Source organism: Panthera tigris, chromosome B3 (assembly GCF_018350195.1).
Source record: "Panthera tigris isolate Pti1 chromosome B3, P.tigris_Pti1_mat1.1, whole genome shotgun sequence".
In the NCBI taxonomy this organism is placed as follows: Eukaryota; Metazoa; Chordata; class Mammalia; order Carnivora; family Felidae; genus Panthera; species Panthera tigris.
The window spans coordinates 6,006,579-6,024,922 of NC_056665.1; the positions used below are offsets into that span (position 1 = coordinate 6,006,579).

Genomic DNA, 18,344 nt, shown 5'->3' on the forward strand with positions numbered 1-18,344 from the left:
AAAAAAAAAAAAAAGAGAGAGAGATAGCGGTCTTAACTAACCACATCCAAAATTGCCTTATTGGGGTGCCTGGGTGGCTCAGTCAGTTGAAAGCCTGACCTTTGGTTTTGGCTCAGGTCATGATCGCACGGTTAGTGAATTCAAGCCCTGCATCGGGCTCTGTGCTGACAGTGTGTGGACCACTTGGGATTCTGTCTCTCCCACTCTTGTTGCACCTCCCCAGCTTGCTCGCTCTCTCTCTCTCTCTCTCAAAAAAAAAAAAAAAAATATATATATATATATATATATGTAAATTTAAAAACAAAACCCAAAAACTGCCTTACCTGTGAACATTTTATAAAAGCATATGCCCATGTGAACACGTTGTTAGGGTTCTTCAACCCTGTCCTTAAAAAGGGCCATCGTACTGAGGGGCCCAGAGCTTAAGCTATCTCTGTGTTGTACCTCATGGTTTACAATTTAATGTAGACACAGCAATAATCTACAAAAAGGTATAAGAAAGTCCAACAAAGTTTTGGTCTTTTGCCAATGATGACTGCTACTCTTTAGGAAATAAATATCGGAACCTTTTGAAAAAGAAGTTTTCTTATTCTCTTAGCTTCGTGTCTCGCTGGTGCCTGTTCTCCCAATTGTACTGACGGGGTGAAGTCACAGAGCCCAGCAAGAAAGAGATTATTCTTTCCAAGAAAGGATTTACAGCAGCGTTGTCCCATAGAACTTTCTTCAATGATGGAACTGTTCTGTGTCTGTGCTATCCAAAATGGTAGCCATTTGCCACATGTTGCTAGCTATTAAGCCCTTGAAATGTGGCTAGTGAGACTGACGAATTGGATTTTACATAGATTTAATTAATTAAAGCAAAAATTAAAATAGCCACATGTGGCTAGTGGCTGCCATAGAAGACAGAGGAGATTTGAAGCCATTTGAGTGGGAAGATGACAAAGGAAGGGGGCCATGCCAGTCAAGGGGCTGTGACCAGCCTGCGGCTTTTTGTTTGTTTTTTACACCATTTTATTGAGGCATGATTGGCATAAAAACAGCTGTAAATATCTAATGTATACAACTTGATGAATTTGGAGGTAAGTACACACCCAAAAAACTATCACCATAATCTATGCCATAAATCACACCTATCGCCTCCAAAAGTTTCCTCCTGCCCTTGTTTATTTGTTACTATTATCCTGTGTGTATGAAAAGAACACTTAACATAAGATTTACCCTCTTAGTAAATTAAAAAAATTTAAAAAAATTTGTTAATGTTTATTTTTTAGAGAGAGAGACAGAGTGCGAGCAGGGGTGGGGCAGAGAGAGAGGAAGACACAGAATCCGAGGCAGGCTCCAGGCTCTAAACTGTCAGCACGGAGCCCCACACTCATCAACCAAGAGCACATGACCTGAGCCGAAGTCAGACTCTTAACTGAGGGAGCCATCCAGGCACCCCACCCTCTTAGTAAATCTTCAAGTATGTACTACAATATTAACTAGAGGCACCTCGCTGTACAGATCTCTAGGTCTTTTTCATCTTGTAGCCCTGAAACTTTGTAGCCTTTGACTTCCATCTCCCCATTTCCCCCTCCCCCCAGCCCCTGGCAACCACCACTCTATTCTCTGCTTCCACGAGTTTGACTCTTTTCGATTTCCCGTGTAAAAATGAGATCGTGCAGTATTTGTCTTACCGCGTCTGGTTTCTTTCACTTCCAGGTTCATCCAGTTGTTGCAAATAGCAGGGTTTCCTGCCTTTTTAAAAAGTTGAATAATATTCCGTTGTAGGTATATACCGCATTTCCCCCCAATTTACCCACTGATGACCATTTAGATTGCTTCCATGTCCTGGCTATTGTGGACAATGTTGTACGGAACACGGGAGTGCAGACACCCCTTTGAGATCCTGATCTCTGTTCCTTTGGATAGGTACTCAGAAGTGAGATTGCTGGATCATATGGCAGTTCTAGGTTTCATTTAAGAACCTTCCACACCGTTTTCCTCAGTGGCTAGACCAGTTTACACACCCACCAACAGTGTATCAAATGCTCCCTTTTCTCCACATCCTCCCTAACATTTCTCTTTTGTTTTTTCTGATACTCGCCATTCTAACAGGTATGAGGTGTTATCTCATTGTGGTTTCGGTTTGCATTTCCCCGATGATGAGGGATGTTGAGCAGCTTTTCATGTACCTGTGGATCATTTGTATGTCTTCTTTAGAGAAATGTCTATTCAGTTCCTTTGCCCATTTTTAAATCGGGTTATTTGTTGTTGTTGTTGTTGTTTTTGCTATTGAGTTGTAGGAGTTCCTTATATCAGGCTGGGGAGTTTTGAAGAGAGAGAACCAAAAGACAGTTTGGCCAGAGGGACTTCCCACTAAGGGTCTTGTCCTTCTTTCTCAGACATTTCCAGAACAGTCTGGTAGGCCAGGCTGGGGGTGGGGCTAACGGATCCATTAGACACAAAGCCTGGGGCCCATGGAAATGTTTTAATTTCTTTAAAATTAGAAGAAAACAAAAAAGAATTTTTAGGCTGAAGAAAATGTTTTAATATATAATATTAATACATTCATTGTTAGGTCAACCCACCCATAAAATATAATTAAAATTTTTATTTATTTATTTTTATGCTTTATTACTTTTGAGAGAGAGAGAGAGACAGAGTGCAAGCAGGGGAGGGGCGGAGAGAGAGGGGGACCCAGACTCCCAAGCAGGCTCCAGGCTCTGAGCTGTCAGCACAGCTGATGGGGCTACGCAAAGCCTGATGGGGCTACGCAATCATGACCTGAGCTGAAGTCCACGCTTAATTGACTGAGCCACCCAGGTGCCCCTAAAAAATTTTTTTATTTTATTTAATTGAAAAAAAAATTTTTTTTACATTTATTTATTTGTTGATAGACATAGAGACACAGAGCACAAGTTGAGGAAGGGCAGAGAGAGAAGGAAACAGAATCCAAGGCAGGCTCCAGGCTCTGAGCTGTCGGCACAGAGCCCCATGCGGGGCTTGAACTCACAAACCGTGAGATCATGACCTGAGTCAAAGACGGACGCCCAATGAACTGAGCCACCCAGGCGCCCCCCACCCCAATTTTTTTTTTAATGGAGGAAGGAGTCCTTGAAAACAAAAACGCTAGGACCCACCCAAGTCTTTATGTGTGTGGGGGGAGAGGGGCTGCTTCTACCACTAACAGCTCATTTTGGGCAACCAGGTATCTCCCTTCTTGAATGCTCCCCCTCAGAGGCCACAGATGAACTCCATGAATGGGTTCAAGTGCCCATTCTCAAACAAGAGTACCAAGACTTTTCAACAATCCCAGGGTCAGAACAGAGCCCTGCACTGGAAAAACGCCTCTCTAGACTGTTACGTACTTGGGCAGTGGACAGTGGGGAGCTGGGGAGGGGTTCAAGAGCTGTGTGGGAAGGCAGAGAGGGGAAATGCTATGTTGTAGAGTGAGATAATTAATCTTGACTACTCCTCTCATCCTGACCCCATAAAGGAGGACGCATGAGCTCCGAGAGGTTAACTTGGCCAACCTTACACAGTTGGGGCACAAACCTCCATGTGCCCTTGCTCTGACCTAAGCCTAAGCACAGATCCCTGGAACCCCTTCCGCAGCCACTGTGGGAGCATCAAGAGTAGCTTCTGTGCCGACCAGCCCGCCATCCCTGAGAGCTGTTCTCTTTTCCCCATTCCTGCTGCTTCCGGAGCTGATCCTATAGGATCTCTGGGCCTCAGTTTCCCCCTTTGTGCGTGTGTTGGGGCGGGGGGGGGGGTCTCCCTCTAGCAACGCGAAAGAGGGAGGGAAAGAGGAGGACGTGGCTTTCACCCTGTCCACGCTAAGGCCCCAGCCGAGGGTCTTCCCGGAAGCCCACCTCCCCGCGCGCGCCGTCCCGCGGCAGGAATGGGCTCGGCCCCTTTAAATCCCGCCCGGGGCCGCGCCCTTCCCGGCTCGGCGACTGGGAATTGCGGCCCGGCGCGCGCTCTCCGCGCTCCCGGCGCCGAGCCCGCGACCCCGCGCGCCGCCTCCGAGCGCCGGGCCTGCGGACGCAGGGGCCGTGCGCATCATGAGCCGCATCTACCACGACAGCGCCCTCCGGAACAAGGCGGTGCGGAGCGCGCGGCTGCCGGGGGCCTGGGACCCCGCCGCCCACCAGGGGTAGGCCCGCCGCGCTCTGCCCCTGCCTCTCGGGCCGCCTCCGGCCCCGGTTTAGAACCCGGGCTTCGGGATTGGGGAGGGGACCGCGGTCCGGGTGCGGGTGGGAGGGGAGGCAGACCTGGCCAAAGCCACCCGCCACCGCCCCCCGCCCCCAGCGCTCCCCTCCGCCCTGCAAGCAGAGCGCACCCTTAGAACACAGATCGGCTTAAAATTCCCCACTGCCCCCCGCCCCGTAGCGTCGGGAGAGGGTCTCGATCCGACTCCCAAACGGAGCTCGAAAGCACCGACCTTTGTCTCTACCCCTGCCTGTCGCGACTGTAAAACTCCCAGCCACTTGCCTCGCCGCCCTGCCCGCGGGCCTTGGTTCAGGCCGCCCGCCGCACTTCCCGCCCCGGAGGGGACGAAGGCGTGGAGCGATCCCAACGGCGCGGGGGAGCTGGCGTGGCGCGGCCGCGGGAGGGCAATGCCTGCCTGGAGGCGCGTGTGGGATCCGGATCCGGATCCGGATCCGGATGGGGTGGAGGGGAGGCCCTGCGGTCGCCCACGCAGAGGTTTTGAGAACACGTGGGCCATGCCAGCTGCAGGTACAAACACTAAGGAATCTGGAGGTGAGGGGTCGGTAGGGGCAGGTAATAGAGTTTCCCCCATCCCGTCCCGTGTCCCCGCCCTCTCCCATTTCTGTGGCTCTAAAAGGGAAACCCCAGGTTTTGTGAAAACTAGAAGCGGGAAGCGGGGAGCTAGGAACTCTCTGCGAGGGACCCCACGATCTTGGGCTACTCATAAAACTTCTGGTTTGGGATTTCGCCACCTCTAAGTGCGTATGGATGACAAGAGGAATAGAAAGTGTTTTAAAACAGGTGAAAAGGGAAGATCCTTTACAGCAGCTTAGACCCCTCCCTCAAGTTTGATTAAATAAAGAAGTAAAATCCTTTCTATTTGGTAAGCACTTAATAGTTTAGCACTGTCATCATCATCACAAGACTCAGAGTGAGGTGGCTATTCTCCCATTTTGTAGATAGGAAGACTGAGGCTCTGGTTACAGTAACCCCTTGCAGGAGGGGCCACAGCTTGGTCTTGCAGCCTTGAGGAGGTCCCTTCCACTCTCTGGGCAGTGCCTCAGCGTTTGGGAGTCAGGTGAATAGGAGACACTTGGGGGCCTTGCTTCTATCCCAGTGCACACTCTGCCCTGGGCCATTGAACTTACGCCTCTTCCCTGAGGACTGACACAACCAGCTGATCCCTTCTTTCCATCCCCAGGGGAAATGGCGTCCTGCTGGAGGGAGAACTGGTGGACGTGTCTCGGCACAGCATCTTGGATGCCCGTGGTAGGAAGGTGAGGACGCTTTCCTGGGGACACTAACAGGGTGCTGCCTTCATGGTCCTCACCCACCGGCAGATCTCCCGGTGCTTGACTACATCAGTGCTGAGATTTGGGGTCCAGTTCCTCCCGGGAGGGGCTCACAGGGCAGGTGGGGAGTGGGTGGGGCGATAGCAGCCGAAAGGGACCACTGAGTGGAAAGGTGACTTTGGCGTTGGGCAGAGGACAGATGACGGGGCCTGGGTTCCTGCTGAGGACACAGATCAGCACTAACCCCAGTGGTGAGTGGGGCTCGGATTGGGAGGTTTGAGAGCAGGAAGGGGTGAGGTGACCGGTTCAGGACTGAGGCTGTGGGTGCTGTGTGGGCTGGAAGGTGCTCCAAAGAGGTCCCATTGCTTCTGTTTAAAGGGCTGGGAGCCTCGCTGGGTGGGCAGGATGAGGGGTTCTGTTTTCTGGGAGGGTCAAGGGCCCAGATTCCTGGCTTCTGGAAGTGGTCTGGTAGCTCCCACTGCCCTGGGGCCTGATGGGTCAGCAGTGACCTTCCCCTTTTGGGGACCAGGTTTGTTCCTGGGAGGTCATGTCACCTTTGAATTTTTTGGAATTGATTCATTTTAATTTTTTTTTAATGTTTATTTTTGTGACAGAGAGGTGGGGGAGGGGCAGAGAGAGAGGAAGGAACAGAATCCAAAGCAGGCTCTAGGCTCTGAGCTGTCAGCACAGAGCCCGACGCGGGGCTCGAACTCATAAACCGTGAGTTCATGACCTGAACTGACGTCGGACACTTAACTGAGCCACCCAGGCACCCCTGAATCATTGAAAATGTACTGGTGGAGTTTGTTGTTGGAAGGAGACCTAAAGTTCTCCATTTGCAAAGTGGTGGCTCTCTTGGCCTGGGCTCGCTCGTCTTTGAGCAGCACTGTGTGTGGCTGGGCACTTTGGAATGTGGGGTTTTTAGAAAGCAGGTCACTGCTGTGGACCTGGGCCTCCTCGTGGATACAGGCAGGGACAATGGGGTGGGAGGAGGGTAGCTGTGTTCTGGGCCTTTGTCCAGCCTCCACATTAAGTCTGCATTGCTGACCCCGCCTGGGGCTTCAGTTCCCATGTCCGTGCCCTTGTCCGCTTGCCCCCTCACACCCTTGGGGTCGTGCCCTCCATCACCACGCCATCTCAGGTCTCCACAGACACACCCACTGCTCACCCTCCGATACTTGCCCGTGTCTTTCCTGAGCCCTAGTTTTGAATTTCCACCCCCTTTCTAACAGCCCCACTCGGTGTGCTGACCACCTTACTCCTTGTTCTCTAAAGCTGAGCTCGTCCCAGGGGCTCAGAGCCCGCTGCTGCCTTGCAGCCCCGGGAAAAGCCTCCGCTCCCAGCTTGGCACCAGTTTCGCCCAAGAGGTGTTTTGCTGCATCCACCCCCCTCCTTAGGGTGCCAGCCAGCAGGGTGGACACAGCAGTCCGGAGCCCCCAGCCAGCCTGCCTGGCAGGGCCAGCAGTAGCTCCAGGCTGATGTGGGACGGGCCTCCCTCCGCTGCCCTTGGGGCAGAGCGTTCTGTCAGCCCTGCCCACACTTGCCTTCTCTGAGTTCTCCCTTCTGATGATAATGCACTAGACCCCTGCAAACCTCTACTGTCTCTTCCTCCAGCCTCCCCCCGGGAAGCAGTGCCTGGTCCTGTTGGTCCTTCTACCTTGGCCATCCCTTCCCACCCCTCCCCTTTCTCTTTCTACTGGCCTTAGGCTGATGGGGCCTCAGAAAATTAGCCTGTCCTCATCAAACCTTCCAGCTGCCCCCAACGCTCATTCTTGTCCTGCCGGTCACTTGTTTCCTGAAAGACATATTGGAGGGTCTCACTGCTGTTCAAAAACCTTTCGGAATTCCCTCATGGGGTGCCTGGGTGGCTCAGTCGGTTAAGTGTCTGACTTCGGCTCAGGTCATGATCTCACAGTTTGTGAGTTCGAGCTCCATGTCGGGCTCTGTGCTGACAGCTCGGAGCCTGGAGCCTGCTTCGGATTCTGTGTTTCCCTCTCTTTCTCTGCCCCTCCCCCACTCACACTCTGTCTCTCTCTCTCTCTCTCGCTCTCAAAAAATAAATGTTGAAGAATATTTAAAACACACACACACACACGCACACACAAACCTTTTGGGATTCCTTCTTGTCTATCAGGTATAGTCCAAACTCCAAATACCAACTCAAGGCCCATTTCAAACCAGTGCTACTTGCTTTCCCAGCCTGGGCTCCCAGGAGGCCTCTGACTATCCTCTGTTGCTCAGACATGCGCACCAGACCTTGACTTTTATTTCGTACCTGTCCCAGGCTTTTAATATTCTCCCTACTCCCTTTTCCCCGGAAGCTGCAGGTTTCTCCATGCTTTGAGACCTTGCCAGGAGGTGGATTCCTCTTCTCCAGTGTCCAGGAGCATGTGACCCACCCGCTTTGGCCAGAGTAGCTGGCAAACAGCATTTGCAGCATCCTTTACGTTTTACACTGTGCTTGCGTCTAGTATCTCATCGAGCCCTTGCCGCATTTCTGAAAGTAGACAGCACGTTGTCCCGACGCAACAGGGGAAACTGAGGCTAGGAGGGATTAGCCCCAGGTCCAACACGTGTCGGAAGCGGCATAATGGCCGCCCTCCCTCGGAGCTTTCAGTGCCCTTTCTTTTTTTTTTTTTTTTAAATTTTTTTTTTTTTTAATGTTTTTAATTTATTTTTGGGACAGAGAGAGACAGAGCATGAACGGGGGACGGGCAGAGAGAGAGGGAGACACAGAATCCGAAACAGGCTCCAGGCTCTGAGCCATCAGCCCAGAGCCTGACACGGGGCTCGAACTCATGGACCGTGAGATCGTGACCTGGCTGAAGTCGGACGCTTAACCGACTGCGCAACCCAGGCGCCCCTCAGTGCCCTTTCTATGACCCTTGCCCTCCTCCACTCCTGCATCATGGTATTTGGGGTCCTCGGTGCTTGGGTTATGGTTTTCTGTATGTGCTTTGTGTCTCTGGCCGTGTGGGGACTTTGGGGTCAGGCGGGGGGCCTGCCGTCTCACGGCCGCAAGGAGCACACATGCTTCGGTATGTGAGGCAGGTGCGTACTGAGCACGTGATTGGATAAATGAGCGAATATGGGGGGGCGGGGCATCTGCCCAACTGGAATATCTTTGGGAGCTGAGGTGGGGTGGAGGGGGCGGCTGGGGGGCTCGCAGCGGAGCCCTGTGGGGAGTGTGTGTTGGAGGGTGGGGGGAGTGAAACAGTGCCCTCCCTGTCTCCGGCCCCAGGAGCGCTACTACGTGCTCTACATCCGGCCCAGTCGCATCCATCGCCGGAAGTTCGACCCCAAGGGAAACGAAATCGAGCCCAACTTCAGTGCCACCAAGAAGGTGAACACGGGCTTCCTCATGTCGTCCTACAGTAGGTATCTTCCGTCCTTCCTCCCTCAGGGCCCTCCCACCCTGTGGCCTTGCTGTGTCTCTTGGTCCCTAATGAGTGTCCGCTCAGCCTTGGAGTCCGTGTCTGGCCTGGGGGCCTGCTGGCCGGACTCCTCCTGCCCCTCATTCACTCAGAGGATCCCCAGTGCCCCACCTCAGTCCCAGGGGCCTGGCTGGCCTGACTCCTGCAGCCTGGCAGAGGCGTCCAAGAACCTGGCTCTGGGCTCTCACTGCCTTTGTGCAGAGCCCAGGCCAGGCCCCTGGCAGCCTTCATCTTCCTGCCCAAATTCCATACGATTCTTAGGCCCTTGGACCTCCTTCCTCTTTCCAGCTGTGGCTCTACAGGGACCGCTTTGCTGTCTGTGGAAGAAGGTTTGGAGGTTGAGTGAGAATCCTTCCATCCCTCTATCAGTTTATTCATTCATAGTTTCAGTTGTCCGTTCATTCTCTGAATATTTAATGAGCATCTACCCTCTGCCAGGCCCTGAGCCACATGCCAGGGTCCAGGGACCACAGGGACAAACAAGATTTGGACCTGCATTCGAGATGTCCTCAGTCCCTTAGAGGAGATGGACAGGACAGAGGAGGGGCTCTGGGCCCAGGCAGGCACGGTCGGGGGCGGGCCTGGAGGGGGGAACACCAGTGCAAAAAGCTGAAAGGAAAGCAGGAATCAGCAGGGTGCTGGGGTTTGGAAAGGTGTTGCAGGAGGGGGTTGCAGGCCAAAGCATGCTGGGAACTGGGGGCTCCTGATGCAGGTGAGGAGAAGCCTTTAGGGAGGCAGGGGCCAGGTGGAGAAGGGCCCCGGAAGGACGCCTGATCGAGAATGCAAGGGAGTCCTGTTGTGAGTGGTTTTAAGTAGGGCAGGGATGTGATTAGAACGGTTTTAAAAAATCCCGGGGTGGAGCGGGGAGCATCTGGGTGGCTCAGTGGGTTAAGCATCCAACTTCAGCTTAGGCCATGATGTCACAGTTCGTGAGTTTGAGCCCCACATTGGGCTCTGCACTGACAGTGCAGAGCTTGCTTGGGATTGTCTCTCTCCCCCTCTCTCTCTGCCCCTTCCCTGCTCAAGTATGCTCTTTCCCTCTCTCAAAATAAATAAATAAACTTAAAAAAATAAATAAAGCCCCTCCCAGGGGGAGGGGTGCCTGGCTGGCTCAGTCAGAAGAGCATGTGACTCTTGATCTCAGGATTGTGAGTTCAAGCCCCATGTTGGGTGTAGAGATTCCTAAAAAAATAAATAAATAAAATAAGTAAACTTAACAAAAATCCCAGGGGGGACCAGCACGCCTGTTAGGAGGCTGTGGTGGCCAGATTAAGGGCCTGTCAGTGAGGATACAGAGACTGGAGAGACTCGGGACAGAGGAGGCACAGCGGCCTCAGTGTTTGGAGACGGGGAGAGTGAGAGAGGGGTCAGGGACAGCCCTGGGGTTTGGGCTCAGGTGCAGGTGTGAGGAGAAGAGTTCTGTCTGGGACACGTGGTTGCACCTCTAGGTAGAGGATGATGCCCGCTGGGGCCTTGGAGGCACAATTCTGGAACCCAGGAAGGAGGCGGGGCTGGTGGCACACGTTTAGGGCCCATCACACATTGCAAGTACGGAAGCTGTGAGAGTGGATATGGAGTCACCCGGGAGGCCGGGCAGGAGCCCACTAGGAACCAGAGGAGGGACCCCTGCAGAGGTCTGAGGGAAGTGGGAGCATGTGTCTCTCTGAGGGGGGGTAGCAGTGGGGTCAGGTGCTGCCTGAGGCCCAGCAAGGCCAGGACTGTGGAGCATCCAGTGGGCTCACAGTGAAGTGCTCCCAGTGACTCGGGGAGAGGGGGGTCTGGAGTAGTGGGTGTCAAAGCCAGAATTCGGGAAGGCACCCCACCTCGGGCTTCCGTGACCTTGGGGAGTGGAGGTGAGAGGTGGTTTGTCTGAGGGACGTTGGGCGGGGTGAGGGCTGAGGAACCAGGAGCAGTTTGAAAGGCCTTGGTGGGAGCGCGGCGTCTGGGGAACCCGAGAGGGCGTCCCCGACAGAACCTGGCAAGGTTTTACACCCTGAATGGAACAGGGTCCGGCCTCCACGGCTGGTGCGCTACTCTCGCTGCCCCTGGCTCTCAGCGTGGAGAGGCCAGCCTGCCGGCCCGAGCCGAGTTGCTGAGCTGGGGTGGCTGTGCACACCTTCCTGGGCTCTTGGGGCCTGTGAGTCCTCCCAGCCCTGTGAGGCCTCACTTCTCAGTCTCAGACCATCACCTCATCCCACCCCCCGCCCCCCGCCGGACCCGACCCGGGATCTGCAGATTTGGGACACTCAGGGCAGGTAGGTGAGGCTGTTGGGATCCCCCCCCTGAGCCTCCGAGCTCTGCCGGGGCTGGGGTGAGCCGGCCAGGGGAGAGTATGTAGACCCCGTAGTTCGCTGTTCCTTCCACAGACCCCAGCCCAGCCAGGAGATCCTGAGAGCCTGGGGAGAAGAACCCTGTCTAGGCAGGGGGGAATCCGTGCGGAGGCAGAATTTTGTAGAGGGTTTGAATCCTGCCTCCTCCGCTGACCAGCTGTGTGACCTTGGGCAGATCACCTAACCTCTCTAAGCCGTCGTTTTCTCCCGCGTGAAAAAAAAGGGATAATGAAAACATTTACGCTCATTGGGGGTTTACCACGTGCCAGACTCTGTGCTAAGTGCTTCACGGGTGTCATTTCGTTTACACCTCATGTCCGCCCTGTCATTAGGTACCCTTTTTATCCCTCGTTGTCAGGCACAGAGAGGTTGAGTCACCTTTGCACGGGCTCACGTGGCTTGTGAGCAGATGTGCAGCAGGCAGCCTGGCTCCAGAGCCCAGGGCCGGAAGTCACCTGCCAGGACAGCCTCGATGACTCCTGGCACCGCGGGCCCGCACGGCCCTGCCTTCAGGTGGTTGTGGGCACGTCAGACACTCAGGTCTCCCCTGGCTCCCAAAAGACCCTCCCTGAGTGCTTGCTGTGACCCTCCTGTGCTGTGTGCCTACAGAGGTGGAAGCTGCGGGGGACACGGACAGACTCACGCCCGAGGCACTGAAGAGCCTGGTACAAAAGCCAGAACTGCTTGCGCTGACGGAGAGCCTCACCCCCGACCAGACAGTGGCGTTCTGGATGCCCGAGTCAGAGATGGGGGCGATGGAGCTCGAGCTGGGGATCGGGGTACGGCTGAAAACCCGAGGCGACGGCCCCTTCCTGGGTGAGCAGTGCAGCCCTCACATGGTCTCATGTCCCCATGGCCCATAGCGGTTCCCGGCCTCCTGTTTAGGGCTCTCCACCCCACCTGCTGAGAACCCACGTGAGTGGGCCAGGTCTGCTTATTCCCGAGACTTCTTCCTAAGTCTCCGGACAAGTGCTCTGGGGCCAGCAGCCTAGACACTCTGGATCCTGGGGTGCCGCCCAATCCCGTGGTTCCCTAGGGTGATCTCTCCTATTTAGTGCCTTGGGGGTCACACTCAGGGCCTTCCAGAGGGCACTGAAGAGAGCAGTGGTTTAACCCGGGCCTAGGGTACCCAGCAGAGCAGGCCGGCCCCCCACTATTTTACCGCTATAGAAAGACAAGCCGTTCAACTTCTTCCCTTCTTTCAGAGTCATTAGCCAAACTTGAGGCTGGAACAGTGACCAAGTGTAATTTCGCTGGTGATGGAAAGACAGGAGCATCCTGGACGGACAACATCATGGCCCAAAAGTCTTCGGAGGAGGCCACGGCAGAGATCCGAGAGCAGGGGGACGGGGCAGAGGACGAGGAGTGGGTAGGTCGAGAGAGATGTCTATGGGTCTGGCATTGGTACGGTTTATCTTTTGGCGGGAGCTTCGTACATGTAGGTTGTGGTTGGGTGTAGGACAAGGACACGGCAGCATCAATTTTACTCCCCCCAGCTTTGGTGTTCATGGAATTTCTGAGAATGTGTTAGCCTCGGGAAAACTCCTTTCGAGGCAAGAAGGGTGACAACCTGAGAGACCTTTCTTTTCGGTAGGTCTGAACCGTGCCAATCTACAAGAAAGTTCCAAAGATGGATAAAAGCAAGGGCTGGAAAGAATGGAATTCACAGGGAAACCAGGGAAACCTGATGCCATTACATCTCCAAACATTATCACTTCAAGTGAACACATTAGCCATGTTGTGGCAGCTGAGCTGAGTGAGCTTTTTTTTTTTTTTTTTTTTTTTTTTTCTCTCCTTCGTTCTGGGCTCTCTGCCCAAAGTGGCTGGAAAATGGCTGGCTTGGTCCTTACTAGGTTGTTTTTTTTTTTTTTTTCTGCCAAGGATCATCCCCCCCAGTCCATCCTTAGCCTATCTGCAGTTGATGTGTTTTCCTGAAGCATATTTCACCTGAAAGTTTGATGTCAAAAGGCCCCAAATTGAACATTTACAACAAAGTCACTGAAAAATGGGTTATTCACCCATGGCAAATGATGACATTTGCCAGAGAAAGCAGGGCAGGAAGAGTAGAGGGTCTGGATTCCCCTTTGTCTTACTAAAGGGAGTCTCGGAATGAAAAATAATCAGGGCTGCCAGGCCAGCTCCTTGGGCCAGCTCTAATGAGGGATAGCCAAGGAGGATGGCCGAGGGCCCCATTGGTACCACTCGGTTGAACCCTTGTTTGTCTGATGCCTTGTAGAAGACTTTCATGAAATGTGCTCTCTTCACACCTCTTTACTTAACTCGCAGGATGACTGAGGTCGCCTCTGGGTCCCACCAGCGCTGCTGAGAATTTCTTCCATCAACGTCTACTCTGGAGCTCGGCTTACCTGGTTCTTCCCTACAGCCGCCATGGAATACCCTTTGAATAAGCGTTGCTAAAACCAAATCCCAGACCGTGACATGAGCAGTGGGGGCCCCATGCTGTGGCTCATGGAGGGCCCGTCTCTAGATATTTTCATGGTGGCCCTTGCCCTGAGTGGCAGCCTTGTTTCTAGAGGCAGGCAGTGGATGGGTCCCCCCCTGGGCAGTCAGAGGAATTGAACTTGGTCTTGGCGTAGACTTGGGGAATGTCCCTCATCTGCATGCAGAGTGCCTCAGGTGTTCCTTCTTCTGTCCTTGTTGTATTTCTTGCCTTCCCTGCACACCTGTCGCTTTTCCCCAGTGCCCAGTGGTGTAGCCTCTGCTCTCCCGTTTACACCTCCCTTTCCCCCATGTGCCCTTTTCTTCCCCTACAGCTGCCAATTCTTTATCCCCCCTCTGGTTCTCTGCCACACGGGGGGCTCCTGTCTCCTGACCTCCCTGGCTGCTTTCCTGGGGCTGCTCTCTGGGAGGCCTAGCGTATTCACAGGTATGGCTGGCTGATCCCTACCTTTCAGACTCACTCTACCAGGCCACATTTTGATAACATCTTTGTCTTCATTTTTTGTACTTTGAGAACTTTTTTCGAATGAGTAAATTTTCAGAAAAGGATTCCTTTACGCTGACTGGGTTACGTAAGGTGTGAACAGTCTTCCACCTGAGCGGTGATCCTGTAAGAAGGAAGCCGTGTCTTTTTGATCATGAACATTTCCTTGCTGGGTAGTGGGCCCACACCCAGATCTGTGACGAGATGTGGAATTGACTTCTACACGTCCCAAGAATGGGCACAGACGTGGTGGCATGTGGGTCCTGCTTGCCTCGGGGACAAGAGGGGGCGGTGACGAGTCCCCTGATGTATCAAACACAGCACTAGATGCTTTCCGTGATAATAATTACAGCCCGCTTCCTGATGCTAGTACAGATGTCCCCCGCTTTAAGAAAGTTCGTGTTATGACCCTTGGCTTTTATGACAGACCTACCTTAGTACCTGTTTTTGCTAACCGAAAGCAATCTGAAGGGGGTTTTCATTTTTATGAGAAAAGGCAAAAACTGAAAATTGTGTTCAGCATTTGTTTTGCTGCGAGCCGTTACAGAGGCTGGGCACACCCCAAGCAGCGAGAGTGGCCCCATGAGTCTCCTTCCCTGGGAATGACACTCGGCATCCAGCCCCCATAGCTTTGAACTGTCTATGAGCACCTGCTTCACCTCAGTCGATTATGGGCATGCGTTAGCAAGATGTGCCCTAAGGTTTCAGGAAAGCCTAAGTGAATGCTCAAAAAATTTCCCATTGTTTCTTCACTTTCTACCATTTCAGTTTATAAAAAGTTTCATAGGATTGCTGTACTTTTTGCATAGTGGGGGAAACTTATATTTGCTCAGCGCTGGCAAAATCTTACTTTTCACAGCAATCCCATGAGGTACCTGTGATTATTTTTTAAGGTGCATGTGATTATTATTCCCATTTTTTTTTTGTATGATTTTGAAACTTACAGGCTCCATCCGTAGTATATAGAGGAGAGAGGACTTTAAACCCAGGCACTCAGATTTCAAACTCTGTATTCTTTACTGGCTTATTCTGCTTCCACGTGTATGTAACAGGGAAGAAAGGGGGCTTCAGAGAGGTTGAAGCAACTGGCCCAGAGTCACAGCTAATAAGTGAAACAGCCAGAATTCAAATCCAGAGATGTCCAAAGCAAAGCTTATGTTCCTTCCCCTGTCCTTTGCTTCCTTGGCCTATAGAAGGACCTTGAATTCAGGGGCCCGAGGAGTCCTGGCCCTGTGAAGTAGGGTTATATTCCTAGACTTGAGGGAACTTGTCTAAATCCTTGACTGCTGACCTGCCCAGGCTGAAGTCAGTCCTACTGATTAGCAGTTGAGCAGGTAATATTATGCTTCCAGCAGTTATTATCTTGATTCCAGTTTCCATTTACCTTCTTGCATATTTGAGCCAGTGCTCGGTGATATGGCTGTGAGGTTTGGGATTAGCGCTCCATTGGGGCCACCTGAAGTCATGGGTCACTGGGCTGCTCATAGATCTCTTCTGTTCTTGTTGCCCTTTTCTTAGTTCAGATCCTTGTGACCTTTGACCTCAACCATTATAGAAGGTGCCTCCCTGGTATCCTGTGTCTGAATGGGGCTGGCTGGGACCTCCACCATGGGGATGGCCAGGGAAGTGGTTAAGCAGCAAGAGGACTGGGGATATTGACTAGAGGCACCCTGTGAAGGGATCCTGCTGCCCAAAGCACCGTGGCCAAAGGGTATGGCAAGGTCATATAGGCAGGTCACCATTCCAAAAAAGGAGGGCCAGTGTGTCAATAGGGGAAGACCTGGACAACAAATGGCTTTGGTGTCTTGGGGGGGTGGGGGGAGGGGTGGAAAGGAAGGAAGGAGGAGAGGAAGGGAGGAAGGGAAGGGTCCTTGTGGCTGGAGCTCAGAGAATGAGTAGAAGTTGTTTGAGATGAGGCTGGAGGTCAGCCTTGGCATCTTTATCACATTAAGTACTTTGGGACTTTATCCTTAATTTCCTGGAAGCCAGGGATTCTGGGGAGAGTGATAAGGTTTGATTTGTTTATATCCAAGATCACTTGACTGCAGAGAACCTGAGAGTAACGAATCCAACTGGGGCTGCTACAGTTTCACAGTGACGGGGCTAGAGTGGTTTGGTGTATAACGGCGGGAGCGGACAGGACAGAAATTCAGGTGGAGGAGGAAAGGGACTTCCCAGCAACAGAAGAACACCTGCAGAGCGGAGGTGGGGGAGTGGCCCGCCCATGGAATATGCAAGTTCTGGACATGGTTGCTGTCATACCATACCTACACATAAAATTCCATAATCCTTTTTCCATTAGTGTTGTATGATCGCTTCCCATGTTGCTACACAGTCTTCATAACCATTGTTTTTTAAGATTGACTGCCTTCTCATAGCTCTGTCATTGCCCAATTTGGGGGTAATTGATTCCTATTTGGAGCTAAAATAATTAATGTTTTAGGTTATATACTGTTATATAATTATATACAACTGTTTTAGATTATATAGTTCCCTCAGTCTCACCCATACAGCTTCCCCCACCCCACCCCACCTCCTGCCCTCTCTTCCCCACCCCCACCATGCCATATTTTTGTATCTTGGGGTTATTTCTTTAGGGACAGATTCCCGCAAGTCAGATTCCTGGGAATTTAGGAGTTTTTTTGTGAAGGTCTTTTTAGATCATCAAATTTGCTTTCCCAAAGGGTTGTTCTAAATTATAATTTCACCAGCAATGTAGGAGAGACCCATTTTCATGCTTCCCCTGCCAGAATTGAGTGTGATAACATTTTAAAAAATGATATTTGATCAGGTAAAAATAAAACAAGTTTTTTTATTAAAAAAATTTTTTTAACGTTTATTTATTTTTGAGAGAGAGAGAGTGCGGGCTGGGGAGGGGCAGAGAGAGAGGGAGACACAGAATCCAAAGCAGGCTCCAAGCTCTGATCTGTCAGCACAGAGCCTGATGCGGGGCTCTAACTCACAGACCGTGAGATCATGACCTGAGCCAAAGTCAGCAGCTTAACCGACTGAGCCCCAAACTTAATTTAAATCTTAAATTTTGATTAGCTTTTTCCCCCGTTAATAGTGAACTTAAACTTTTTTTTCATGTTCATTTCCTAGATATATTTCCTCTTTGCTTCCTCAATTTCTTTGCCTGTTTATATACTTGGGGGGGGGCTTTCGGTTATTTATATTTTAAATATAACCATTTACCGTATTTTAACAACCTCTTTTGTTTTTAAAAAAGGGGATTTTTTACAAACATAAAAATCTTTGTATAGAGCTATCTGTTGACTTTTTGTGATTTGTATCGCTTCTAAGCTTATATTCTCCTTTCAGATGTTAGATATTGTCAATTTCTGTTTCTTCCATTTTGGTTATTATATGGTTTTACATTTAACTCCTTAATCCACTCTGCCTTTAATTGTGAAAGGGTAGGAAGTAAGATAAGCAAGATAATTATTTTCAAATGGCTAACCAGTAATCTCAACATAGTTATTGGATTCCTTCCCCCTCTGAAGTTAGGATGTCTCCTATATCATATACTAAAGTTATTTAAAACAATTTTTTTAAATGTTTATTTATCTTGAGAGAGAAAGAGAGCACAAGCAGGGGAGGGGCAGAGAGAGAGGGAGACACAGAATCTGAAGCAGGCTCCAGGTTCTGAGCTGTCAGCACAGAGCCTGATGGGGCTCGAACCCATGAACCATGAGATCATGACCTGAGCCGAAGTCGGAAGCTCAACACTCAACTGACTGAGCCACCCAGGCGCCCCTAAAGTTATTTTATACCTAAGTTATTACATTTCAATAAGTCTCCCTGTAGTGACAATTTGAACTATCATAGGCGGCTTTAAGGTTTTGTAGAGCTAGGTACCCCTCATTACTCTTGTCTTAGAATTTTGATATTCTGCCTCAACATTTGAAACATTTCGTCAAGTTTCAGTGTGCATTGACTGCCTTTGGGTTTAAGTTTAAAAAAAAATCTGGCTACAAGAGTAAGACTCTTGTATTTTAGAAAATTCAAAAAATGAAAAACATACAATTTCACCACCGTTTTTGAAATCGCTTGTGTAGGAACTCAGTTACATGCCATGCTCCACGTGGTGACAAACAGTAACTAATTTTGTGTTTATAACCGTCTAAGGAGAATAGTTTTTTTTTTCAAG

The 18,344-nt window shown here is 51.3% G+C and overlaps 1 protein-coding gene across 1 annotated transcript; it reads left to right on the top strand.

Moving 5' to 3' along the window:
• The first annotated feature begins 3,973 nt into the window (after positions 1-3,973).
• On the top strand, positions 3,974-16,533 carry LOC107179253 (actin related protein 2/3 complex inhibitor). Its single transcript, XM_042988048.1, has 6 exons — positions 3,974-4,138; positions 5,396-5,471; positions 8,728-8,860; positions 11,860-12,066; positions 12,456-12,619; positions 13,537-16,533. The coding sequence occupies exons 1-6, from the start codon at positions 4,047-4,049 to the stop codon at positions 13,543-13,545; spliced, it is 681 nt and encodes a 226-aa protein (XP_042843982.1). The 5' UTR covers positions 3,974-4,046; the 3' UTR covers positions 13,546-16,533.
• Positions 16,534-18,344: the final 1,811 nt, after the last annotated feature.